A 12,933-nucleotide genomic window follows, 5' to 3' on the forward strand; every position below is an offset into this window, starting at 1 on the left:
TAGTCATGTGTGGAACAGAGGCTGACACTGTGATTCTGATTACTAATGAGCTTTCAGTATTAAGAGCAGATCAAACTTGGGACAAAGAGATGCATGTCTGTATATTTTACACAACACAAATTTTCATTCCTTTTCTTTAAAGGGCAGCTACAAAGAACTAGCCTATGAAGGACAGACTAACAATTTAAAAACCTGAGTTTTCAAATCTAAAGGCAAGAATTTTGAAAAACAGATTGAAACCAAAATGAAGCAAAAGAGAACATACGAGTTTACTATCTTTCTTTAAGGAAAACCAAAGCAATCTTTAAGTATCTAGCCAAATGAAGCAGAGGCCGGAAGCACTTTGGACTCCTAAATTTCACCAGGAATCTTGTGTTAGCTTTCTAGTCCACGTCACATCCAAATTTTATGACAATTTTTATATTTATAATAGCAGTCCTCAGTACAATCGTATGATTGTATTACTAGCTCTCCATTCAATGTTTGGTGAAAATGAGTAATAATCCTGTAAGATGAGAAGTGAATATTATAAAATACTTGTAAAAGAAAAAACTGACACCAGTATATTATTTCAGATCAACAGCCATGCCATGGTCCAGGCTTTATTTGCTTTTAAATCACATGGAGAGAAGCAACACTTTTCCAAATGTTAAACAGGCTTGCATTTATAGAAGAGGAAGAAACTGATGTGAAACCCTAGGGGCTGCTGACTTCAGACAAACGTTTCTTCAAAACAAGAGATACTAGTTCCTAAAAGAGTCCTCTGAAGTCGGGAAAAAGATCGAGAAAACATTAATCCACCGGTTATTACAGCTTTAAAAACTAGATGGTCCTTAATGGACACATGTTTACATTACAGATAGCAAGCTTAGTCCCTTTCTCATAAAACTCAGGATACCACTTGACGTCTAAACTAAACAAACAACTCCGTGGTAAAAAGACCCAATCTGCTTTCGCTTCATTTTCCAAGACAATTTTAGGAGGAAGGAGTCTGAAAAAGCAAAGGATGAACAAATAAATCCCTTCCAAGAAGGAAGCGCATTGTGCGGGTGACGCCCTCACGGCCATCGGCCATCCACACCGGGCTCAGAGCACCAGGCGGTCCTCTCCGCCCTCCTGAATGACCTGACCGATGGAAACTTGGTTTTGTTGCTTTAGAAAGCACTGCTTTTTACATTCCATCAGCTGCTCGAGATCACGCCACATCTTTGCTTGCTTCATATTTGGACCATGGCTTTCTCGTACAGCCTTTTGCTTTTCCCGGAGTTTCTACCATTAAAAACAAAAACAGTAATAATAAATTATTGGTTAAAGAGACTGACTTCTGTCATCATGAGGCAGAGGAGTATGGCATGTTTTGTACATTTCATAAGTGATAACAAAGCAACTATGTGCTCCTCTAAGACATTTTCACTAAGAATATTTAAAAAGTTAACTAAACTTAAGGTACCTGAAGGATAACCTGAAGTTAAAAGGATCAGAAAAGGGAGCTGGAGCGATGACTTGGGGGTTAAGAACACTTGCTATTCTTGCAGAAGACTCAGGTCTGAGTCCCAGCACCTACATGGTGCCTCACAACCATCTGGAACTCCAGTCCAGGGCTCTGATACACGCGTGTGGTACAGTTATGTACATGCAGGCAACGGCCACACACCAAACAAACAGACATATTGCTTCTCAGCCTTTGGGCTAAGGTCATGTGTAAGAAACAAACAAACAAAATCAGGAGAAAACAAAAGGAGGGGAGGGGAGGGGGAGATGAGGAGAGGGGGGGAAGGAGAGGAGGGGAGGGGAAGTGAGGAGAGGGGAAGGGAGGGTACAGGATGGAAGAGGAAGGGAAGAGAGGGGAGGGGAGGGTACAGGATGGAAGGGGAAGGGAAGAGAGGGGAGGGGAACAGAGGGGAGGGGAGGGTACAGGATGGAAGGGGAAGGGAAGAGAGGGGAGGGGAACAGAGGGGAGGGGAGGGTACAGGATGGAAGGGGAGGGGAGGGGGAGGGAGGGGAGGGTACAGGATGGAAGGGGATGGAAGGGGAGGGGAGGGGAGGGTACAGGATGGGAAGGGGAGGGAGGGGGAGGGGAGGGGAGGGTACAGGATGGAAGGGAGGGGAAGGAAAAGGAGGGGAGGGTACAGGATGGAAGGGGAGGGAAGGAAGGGAGGGAGGGTACAGGATGGAAGGGGAGGGGAGGGAGGGGAGGGGAGGGGGAGACAAAGGAATGGGGAAGAGTCTGGTCTGAGGTTCAGCTGTGGCTCTGTCACCAGTTGGAAGCAAAGTCTCGGGTCCCTGGACTCAGCTTTCTCAACTGCCAACTGCAGCTAGTAACGGAATAATAAAACTATGTGCCTTAGACTCTTCTTCTTCATGTGCTAACACAGATGGAAACACTTGATAACCTGTATTGTGTTGTGTATGTTATCGTTAGATGCTAGATTTGACCCTGAAATCATGTACAGTCTATGTAAGTTCAAATGATCAAACCACATGCATATCTTCTTCAGAGACAGCAGTGATTTTATAAAAAGGTGTTTACCATTTAAAAAGCCAAAATTTTTATGAGAAATATTTTTTATAAATAAGACCAGAGACAGGAGGATCTCTGAGTTCTAGGCCAGCCTGGTCTACAAAGTGAATTACAGGACTCCAGGGCTACACAGAGAAACTCTGTCTCAAAAAAAGAAAGAAAGAAAGAAAGACTTGTTTCTTTTTGCTTTATATGTATGGGTGTTTTGCCTGTATGTATGTATGTATGCCTGTGCACCATGTGCATGTATGGTCCCTATGAAGGCCAGAAGAGGGCATTGGATCCCCTGGAACTAGAGTTACAGATACATGTGAGCTGCCATGTAGGTGCTGGGATTTGAACCAGGGTCCTGGGGGAAAGCAGACAGTGCTTTTAACCACCGAGCCATCTCTGCAGCCCCCAGAATTATTTTTGTTACTAACAGCCTGGATAGTTCCACCTGCTAAAACTGTTTTACTCACTGACTATAACTATAAAGAGAAGTACAAAATGTTTTCGACTAATTGCAAAAATATGCTTTGGTTCTGGAAACTGAGGAAGGCTGACTGAAAAGAGCAGCCAGAAAGAAGAGCCAGCGAGGAAGAGGGGTGGGGCTGGCAGTGTACAGACATGGAAAGAGTGTGACAGAAGAGCAGCGGACCACGGTGTGAGGAGACAAGTGAACTCACAGCAGCCGCGCACAGGAACACACTCATCTTTCCTCTCTTAGGCCACAGCTCGTCACCACGCAGGACACATGACAGTGCCGGGGGCTGAGGCTTGCCCAAATAAGAGGATGAACCAGGATGGAGGCGAGATTTAAACCACTGATTAAATACTGCCCACCCCAGTTATGGATACTAAAAGCAAATACAACAGGAAACAGGGAGAGAACACACAGGAGGATTTCAGATAAAATTGTAACGCAACCAACCATTTTTTTTATATAATACAGAAAAGCACATGATTAGCATGTGAAAATTTATGTTGTGAGTGATGTATCTCACCACAAACATGTTTATGTTCACAGATTAGAAGTATTTGGAAAGACCATCAAGTCTAAGAATTGACTAAGAATTTTACGAGTTCTGAGCATGACTTTTTCAGATATGGTAAACCTAAACTATAACTTTTCTTGTATTACTGAAATAATTTCTTTGGCAAAAATGCTAGCAACCTCTAAAGATTATTTAAAGAGCCGACTCCGGGTGGAGGAGACGCTCAGTGGGAAAGAGTGTTTGCTGCTCCAGCGTGAGGACCTGGTTTGGGATCCCAGCACCTCCACCCGGAACCTCAGAGTGGGTTCAGAGACAGGGACGACCTCAGCTCTCACAGTCCAATGCCAGCCCCTGTCTCAAGGGAATGGGGAGAGAGCAGTACAAGAGGGCACTTGGAGGTCTCTGGCCTCTGCATGTGTGTACAACACACTCTTGGAAACACTAGCTTTACTCTGGGCTGCCATGGCAGTTGAGATCCTCTCCCCACGTGAGGAGTAGGGAGCTGAGGTTGTGGTATGGCTCAGTCCCGCTCATTCTGCTTCAAAATACTACTTTATATCCCCCTGCTCCCACAGCTTCCCCGAGATCCTGCTGAAGTAAAACACCACACTGGAAGGAGCAGGAACTTCTTCTTGGTGCTACAGACTGGAACCAGGCTCTTGTACATGGTCAGCATGTGAATTACCACCGAGCTTCACCCAGCCCAAGGTTAAGCTGTCAATGACTTAGAAATTAAGTTTGTAAAGGGATTTAAGATTTCATAAACATTTCTGTACACATTAACATCCATCCAGACACTTTTCCTAATTAAAAGATTGTGGTGTGTGTGTGAGGGGGGGGGGAGGGAGGGGGAGAGGGAGGGAGGGAGAGAGAGAGAGAGAGAGAGGAGTGTTTTGTCTGCATGAATGTTTATACCACATGCATGCCTTGTGCCCCCAGAGGCCAGAAGGGGACTTTGGAACTTCTGGAATTGTAGTTATAGACAGTCGTGAGTCACCATGTGGGTGATGGGAACTGACCCTGGTCCTCTAGAAGAGCAGCCAGTGCTCTTAACCACTGAGCCATCTCTCCAGCCCCCCAGGACTTCGCTAAATAAGAGAAACAGGGGAATAGTTTCATATTAACATAACATGAACTCTTTAGATGAAAGTTTATTGACAATTATGCTAACTTCTAAAAATCTAAACAGCTATTGTTAATGTATTTTACAAATGAATGTTTATATAAACTAATTCAAATACATTAATTTATTTTCTCTTTCTTTCTTACTTTCTTTCTTTCTTCCTTTCTTTCTACTTATTTATTTATTTTTTTAAATGGTTTTTTAAAATAGGGTTTCTCTGTGTAGCCCTGGCTGTCCTGGAATTCACTCTGTAGACCAGGCTGGCCTTGAACTCACAGAGATCCACCTGCCTCTGCCTCCAAGTACTAGGATTAAAAGTGCCACCGCACGCACGAACGAGATGTGTCTGGAGGTCAGAGGACCTCTAAGGGAGTTGGTTATCCTACACTTCTAGTGTAGGAGTCCTGGAGAACAAACTCAGGTCACCAGGCTAACCACACTAACACTCAGTGCTATCTCACTGGTCCCCTTCAATTCTTAAGAAAGGAATTAACACCCCTGAAACTGGAGCCTTCCAAAAGAATGACAATGTCAGAGCTCTGCAACAGTCTGAATTAGAAAGACTAAAAAAATCATTCTTACCTTACCAAGGTTTTCTTGTTCAGTAATATTTTTGGTGTACTGTTCCCTAGGGAGTCAACACAATGATTTAACTTCAACTTGAGTTCATTCAAACACACAACTAAATTATAAATGAGCATATCGATATCCATGTACAGCCAGGGCAGAATCAGAATGAAGCTCCTCAGATACTTTGTTTTTCTTCAGGTTTAGTCATTTCTTCTAGTAAACAGTAATGTAAAGGGGGAGGGCGCAGCATTATATGGGAAATTAAGTTGAGAAAATTAAGATGTTAAGTACTATTTTTGGTTAATCTACCCTTAAAACAAAGGCAAACAATTTGTTTAAATGTCACATTGCCTTGCCAAGTGTGAAGGAAACAGGTGTATGTCAACATGCTCATCTTGAAAGCACTCAATATCCATATAGGCTACTCCATAATGAATAGTTTTTGGTTTTAAAAATGTTTTTATAAGATAAAAAACTCAATTTAAAGTAAAACAATAAATGTATTTAAAAATCAAAGTACAATCATATTTTAATGCTGCATAAGAAAAAAAGCAAGATTTAAAGTAGGTGACATGTTAATGTCACAGACTGAAGGGTAAAGATTAAGGAACAGATGGCGAGTGTCCAGACTAGTTTATGCCAACTTGACACAAGCGGAAGTCATTAGGAAAAGGGACTCTCCACTGAGAAAATGCCTCCACAAGACCGGGCTAGAGGTAAGGCTGCAAGGCATTTTCTAATCAGTAATGAAGGTAAAAGGGCCCTGGTCACTGTGGGCGATGCCACTCCAGAGCTGATGGTCTTGGGTATAAGAAAGCAGGCTGCACAAGCCATGAGGAGCAAGCCAGTGAGCAGCACCCCTCCATGGCCTCCGCTTCAGCGCCTGCCTCCAGGTTCCTGCCCTGCTCGAGTTCCTGTCCTGACTTCCCAATACTTAGAATCTGACATAAACCTTTTCCTCCCTAAATTGATTTTGGTCAATGGTGTTTTATCACAGCAATAAAAAACCTAACTAAATAAGGGATATGGAAGGAGACTTTAGATCTTGTAATTGTTTGTTTGTTTACTTGCGGGGAGGGATGTTTCCAGACACGGTTTTTCTGTGTAAAAGCCCTGGTCTTGAACTTACAGTGATCCACCTGCCTCTGCCTCCTGAGTGCAGGGATTAAAGGCCTGTACTACCATGCCTGGCTAGATTTAAAGGCAAACATTGTTTTTTTATCTCTCTGTGCAAACTTAGATTGTACTATTAGAAGAATAAAGCAAGATAAGATGGAGAATCTAAGATATCATAAACCACAAAAGGGAAAATCCAGCAGCAGCAGCAGCAGCAGCAGCAGCAGCAGCAGCAGCGAACGATCATGCCTCTGCAGCAGAGGAACGAGAGTCACTAAGCCAAGGAGAGTGGCAGAGAAAGCACGCGTGTCCTTGTGGGGAAGCACAGGTGGCGTCTGCACACAGGAACAAGGGTGGAGACCCTCAACAATCCCATGAGCCTCGATTTTGCCCTTGAAATTCATGAAACAAGGTCCAGCTGCTTGCTTTCCACATTCCCCAGATGACTGCTAGGACGAGTTAAGTGCCGTAGTAACCCAAGAAGAATGCATGCTGGGATTAAAGGTGTGCGCCAACCCCCCTCCACCCCCAGTGGTACACACTTTTAATCCAGCACTCGGGAGGCAGAGGCAGGTGGATCTCTGAGTTCAAGGCCAGCCTGGGCTACAGAGTGAGTTCCAGGACAGCCAGGGCTACACAGAGAGACCCTGTCCCAGGGTGGGACAAAGTATGGCCACAGCTCAGATGACTTTAAGGACCTCACGAATTCACCAGTATCTTAGGTCTGAGACCTGTCCAAATTGTACTGGCATTCTCATTTATATAAAATTTCTCAGGACACCAACAGGCTTATTGTAGTAGTATGCTAGCCCCAACCTGGCACGTACAGGCTCTAGTTTGTACCCGGGACCCTGGTGAGATGGCAGTTGGGGGTGGGGTTAAAAACAACAACAACAACAACAACAATATCAAACCCAGGCTGTTTCTTAAACCTTGAGGTTAATTAAAAAGAACCAGAATATTGAAAATGGAATGACAGTAAGTTTTTGTCTCTGTAGTAATATTTTTGGACATTTATCCATGAATTTACAATGTAACCAACACTAGTTTTTCACATTATTCCTCAGAATTATTTTTTCATTACAATTTTTGAATTTAGTTGTGCCCGTGTGTGCACTCCCATCTGCACACGTGCATCAGTGGACACCTGCAGGAGTGTGTCCTCATCTGCCACACTGTAGGGGGTCCCAGGGGCCTTAGTCAGGTTGTCAGGCTTGGTGGCAAGCACCTCCTCCCTCCCACTCATTTTGCTGGCTCCTTTCTATAACATTTGACCGGACGCTGTAGTCACGGCACAGTGCTTTTCCATTCAACACCTAGGGAAGATGGCAGTCGGTAAGACTGGTCTACGCACGCACGCACGCACGCACGCACGCACGCACGCACGCACGCACGCACGCTGTGGAGAAGCCAGAGGTGGATTTCAGCCTTTCTCACGTGCTTCCCTTCCTTATGTCTAAAGCAGTCTCTCGTACCGAACCCAGACCGTGTGTTTGGATGGACCGGTTGGCCAGTGAACCCCATGGCACACGCCTGTCTCTGAGCTCAGTGCTGGGGTTATAAGCACATGCCACCACATCTGTCCTTTGTGTTTTTTTTTTTTTTTGTTTTTTTTTTTTTTTGAGACAGGGTTTCTCTGTGTAGCCCTGGCTGTCTGGCTGTCCTGGAACTCACTCTGTAGACCAGGCTGGCCTCCAACTCTCAGATCTGCCTGCCTCTGCCTCCCAAGTGCTGGGATTAGAGGCGTGTGCCATCACTGCCTGGCAACCGTATCTGTTCTTTATGTGGGCTCTGGAGACTCCCATTCAGGTCCTCATTTCTGTACAGTGAGCACCTCACCCATGGAGCCTCCTCACCAACTTTTTGATTTTGTTTTAAATAAGAATTATGGCCGGGCGGTGGTGGCGCACGCCTTTAATCCCAGCACTCGGGAGGCAGAGCCAGGCGGATCTCTGTGAGTTTGAAGCCAGCCTGGTCTCCAAAGCGAGTTCCAGGAAATGAGCAAAGCTATACAGAGAAACCCTGTCTTGAAAAACAAAAAGAAGAAAAAAACATTTGGCATTTATTTATTTCGTATGTGTATGCACATTCAAACACCTGTGCCACAGCACGTGTGGAGGTCAGAGAATAACTTGTGGGACTCGGTTCTCTTCTTTTGCTATGTGGGTTCTGGGGGTTAAACCCAGGTCATCAGGGTTGGCAGTACGCGCCCTTACCCACTAATGAACCCTGCTGGCCCCATACTGATTTTTTAGTGATGAAGTACACACACCCTGTCAGAAAATGATCAGTCATTTAACAGTTCAGAAGCAATTATTTCTTTCTTCCTTTTTAGACTGATAACCTTGAAGAAGTGAATTAAATTTCTAAAATGTCTAATTTTCAAGAACAAATCAACTATTCTCATTTCTTACCACTGACAATATAGACCAGACCATAAGAGCAAAGTTTACACTCCTTGGAAGGACCTGAATAAGGACTTGTAGAGTTTCATATGTGACAGCAAGTATTAAAATCACTCTCTTCACAGGGGAGCTCCACTCTGGCTTGCCCTCCAGTGTACTACATAGACTGCTACAGACTACTTCCTAGGTTCCTTCCGGTAACACCAATGCACAGCCCCTCAAAATATGCACTGCAGCTTCAAATGTGACCCCTACCCTTTTGTCTTCTTCCTGGACAGTAAAAAAAAGAACATCTGAACTGTGATGATGGGCGAAGAAGGCTTATCTTCCATTACTGCGTTTTATTACAACTTGCAATTTAGCTATAAATGTATTTTTGAAGGCAAGCGCTGATTCATTACAGTGGGCCACAAGTTGAGACTTTCGTCACCATTTAAGGACGAGGCAGCATTTACACCCCGTTCTCTTTTCAAAGGCTGACAGTGCTGCAGTCACATGGTTTCCAGCTAAAAGGCAGTCGTCACCCTGCACAATTAACAAGCAGATGTCCAGAGTGCCAGCCACGGGCGCTTAGAGAGACAACATTAAAACCTTAATGCTTATGAAGAGCAAACAGACAAGAGCACGTGTCCTCGGAGGTGGGAGTGGGGGTTAACGATTTAATGGAACTTGAAAGGGTTTGGAGCCAGGTAACGCTCATGGCTCAGCACTGCAAATAAAATCAGGGCCACTAACTGCATGCTTAGAGGCAGCCAAAGTGTAAATTTTACATTTTATATAAATATTTACTACATGAGAAAAAGCAAGCAAGCAATACAATTATATGTATTCCTACTCCGTTAGGAGGGCTAGAAGAGCCTAAGGTTCAGTCTTCAGTGGTAGCTTAGCATGTGATAGCTGTAACGCTCTGTATGTTTCTATCTTAGTTATAAACCTCACAGGTGAAAACACTGAGTGAGTCGGTACAAACATAAAAATGACTTGCCTGATTGCTTTCCTTTTTTCCTGTTGATCGGAAGAGACGTACGCCTTCATCTCATCAGTCGCCCGACGAAGCTGAACTTCCAGGTTCTAAAGGCAAAGACAGGCTTCAGGAAGTCTCTTTTGCTGGGGGACCTCAGAAGGGGCCTCCAAAATGGCTCAGCAGGTAAAGGTACCTGCCACAAAGTCCAACAACCCGAGTTCCAGCACCAGGACCAACACAGCTGGAGGAGAGACCCAAATCCCGCAAGCTGTTCTCCAACCTCCACAGCTGCACCCGGGCACATGGTGTTCACGGGCACACACAGACCCAATCAATCAATCCATCAATCCATCAACCAATGGAATAAGTTTTAGCCAGGCCTGGTGATGCGTGTCTTTGATCCCAGCCCTCAGAAAGCAGAGGCAGGCAGACCTCTTTGAGTTCGAGCCCAGCCTGGTCTACATAGTGAGCTTTAGATCAGTCAAGACTAGATCGAGAGACCCCATCTTGAAAAACAAAAACAAACAAGCAAACAAATGACAATATTTAAAATTTTCAGGAAGGCTTCTGATGCACATTCTTTGGCTTACCTTAATCACACAGTTCGTATAATGGTATTTACTTTCCTCCTGAATACATTCTTCACGGAGCGCTCGCACTTCCTGCAATATAGAATGTTAAATGGGCAGCGATTATTGAAAGGATACAAGAGAAGGTGGCTTTACGTGCACAACAGAAGAGTGAGCATCAGAATCATCTCTCAGCACAAGCTCGGCCACAGTAACGGCGTGGGTACCACGGGTCCCAGACTGCTCCCAGCACTTTCTAACCAGCAGCTGCAGTTACTCTACGCTCTACTGTGCCCAGCATTCTGCTAAGAGCTAGGGACACAGCACTGAGGAAAACAGTCAGGTCTCTGCTCTCCTAAACAAGGAAATAGGAATGAAGGATATTTCCGATGAGTACAGGTGTTAATGTGGGGTCCATGGCACAGAAAGGTGCACCAGGCTGATGAGGAGATGGGAAACGCTAGGGAGAGTGATCAGGAAAGTCTTTGAGGGGCTGGAGAGATGGCTCAGCAGTTAAGAGCACTTGACTGCTCTTTCAGAGGTTCTGAGTTCAATTCCCAGTGACCACATTGTAGCTTACAACCATGGATAGTGGGATCAGATTCTTCCCGGTGTGCATGAAGACAGAACACTCATAAACAAGAACAAATAAATCTAGAAAGAAAGAAAGAAAGAAAGAAAGAAAGAAAGAAAGAAAGAAAGAAAGAAAGAAAGAAAGAAAGAAAGAAGAGAGAGAGAGAGAGAAAGAGAGAGAGAGAGAGAGAGAAAGAAAGAAAGAAAGAAAGAAAGAGAGAAAGAGAGAGAGAGAGAGAAAGAGAGAAAGAAAGAGAGAAAGAGAGAAAGAGAGAAAGAAAGAAAGAAAGAGAGAGAGAGAGAGAGAGAAAGAAAGAAAGAAAGAAAGAGAGAGAAAGAGAGAAAGAGAGAGAGAGAGAGAGAGAAAGAGAGAAAGAGAGAAAGAAAGAAAGAAAGAAAGAAAGAAAGAGAGAGAGAGAAAGAAAGAAAGAAAGAGAGAGAGAGAGAAAGAGAGAAAGAGAGAAAGAGAGAAAGAGAGAAAGAGAGAAAGAAAGAAAGAAAGAAAGAAAGAAAGAAAGAAAGAAAGAAAGAAAGAAAGAAAGAAAGAAAGAAGAGTCTTTGAGGAGGCAATGACTTTCAGGCTGAGGTCCATGTGATGGAAATAAAGGGAGAGAAGACAGAGTGTCCCTGCAGAGAGAAGAGTACACACAAAAGCCTGGAGGTGGGACCGAGCTTGGCCAGTCTGGAGTGCCGGACAAGGAGGACCGCAGGACACCGGAATGACCTTGACAAGGCAGGCGGAGCCCGCACCACAGAATCCGGAGGTTAACTTTCACTCTAGCGCGGTGGGAAGTCAATGGAGGGTGGCCTATATTTGAAACTAGTTTCTTTGTCTGCTCTGGGAGATCAAATGTAGGAAGACAAGAGCATCGGATAGATGGTTACTACAGAGTCAGGGCAAGAGAATATGGTACGGATGGAAAAATTCAGTGTATGAATATAGAGTTTAAAGGAATCAAGATTTCTGATGCTTTGGAGGCGGGCTAGGAGATGACGATAAAGAATGTAAGAACTGAGGGTGTGAGAACGTCACACATGGGTAGCTTGTGCTAAAGCATTGAAATAAAAACTCCCTTCTTACCTGTTCCAATTTGGACCGATTGCTTTCCAGGCCTGCCGCGCAGCTATCATACTGGGCTTTCTTCTCGTCACACTCCTGGGTCAGTTCCTAGTTTGAAAAGGGCAAATGATGAAGTGAAGAACAAACGCATAAAACGTGGCTCCGAAACAATGCACGTCCTTGTCAGTCTCGTCACTCAACTCTAAGCACCTTGGCAGACTGACGAGTTATTTAGACAACAATCGGACATTTGAGAATTATGACAGATGGAGGTGCTGATAAGAATAATAGCTACCATGTCCTCATCTGTGTGCCAGGCTCTTGCTTAGGAGCCGGGAATACAACAGTGAACAAAACAGCATTCCCCTACGTAATGCTCAGAGCACACAGGTTCCAAGAGCTTCAGTGGACAGAGGCAGCCTGGACAGGCGCACATAGGACCCTCAGCCCTGACCCAGGCTTGGGGGTCAGTGGGCCCGACTTCCTGGAGAAACTGATAGCTACACTCAGAAGGAGGGATTAGTGAGAATGGGTAGGGTAAGGTGAGCAAGGGGGAGGAAATACTTTTAAAACAAAAACAAATGGAATATCGTGTGTGAAGGGTTGGAAGCAAAGGAGGAGGAAAACTCTGGAACGGATGAGCCGTCCATTGTCAGAGTGGGTCTGAGAATATCCAGAAGAGGATGAAGAGGTACAGAGAGCATGATAAGAACTTTCTGAACCCTATTAGGGCCCAGGAACTGGGCCCTGGACAATAATGAAACCTTACAACATCCTGAAGGAGGCACTGACTGTTACTTCTACACGATGCTCAGAGAAGATTCAGAATGACTCCACTGCTATGAAGGGCAGAGTCAGCATGAGCTCAGGCTTCTTTAGGAGTTTCCAAATGTAGTCACATATTTTGAGGGAGATAATCTAAAAATCTGCTGCAAATACACAGGTATGCTAAGTATCTGTAAATACTTGCTAAAACCCAGAGCTAAGCTGAATTGCCAAGGAAGCGGGATCATCACAACTAGAAACAAGAGATGGACAGTGGCTCTCTTCGGGAA

The 12,933-nt window shown here is 44.6% G+C and overlaps 1 protein-coding gene across 3 annotated transcripts in view; it reads right to left on the reverse strand.

The window, feature by feature from the left end:
* Nucleotides 1-564: 564 nt before the first annotated feature.
* Nucleotides 565-12,933, reverse strand: part of Ift81 (intraflagellar transport 81) — a 71,350-nt gene continuing 58,981 nt past the window's right edge. For 2 of the 3 annotated variants that reach the window (XM_037198693.1, XM_028885889.2), the window contains 5 exons: nucleotides 11,900-11,986; nucleotides 10,267-10,338; nucleotides 9,698-9,783; nucleotides 5,204-5,249; nucleotides 1,087-1,269 (listed from right to left, as the gene is read on the reverse strand). In XM_037198693.1, coding sequence (XP_037054588.1) covers nucleotides 1,087-1,269; nucleotides 5,204-5,249; nucleotides 9,698-9,783; nucleotides 10,267-10,338; nucleotides 11,900-11,986 — 474 coding nt within the window. Of the gene's footprint in view, nucleotides 1,270-5,203; nucleotides 5,250-9,697; nucleotides 9,784-10,266; nucleotides 10,339-11,899; nucleotides 11,987-12,933 lie in introns of all 3 variants that reach the window. The other variant, XM_028885888.1, reaches the window with a different exon arrangement.

The sequence above is a fragment of the Peromyscus leucopus genome, chromosome 23 (assembly GCF_004664715.2).
Source record: "Peromyscus leucopus breed LL Stock chromosome 23, UCI_PerLeu_2.1, whole genome shotgun sequence".
Classification (NCBI taxonomy): Eukaryota; Metazoa; Chordata; class Mammalia; order Rodentia; family Cricetidae; genus Peromyscus; species Peromyscus leucopus.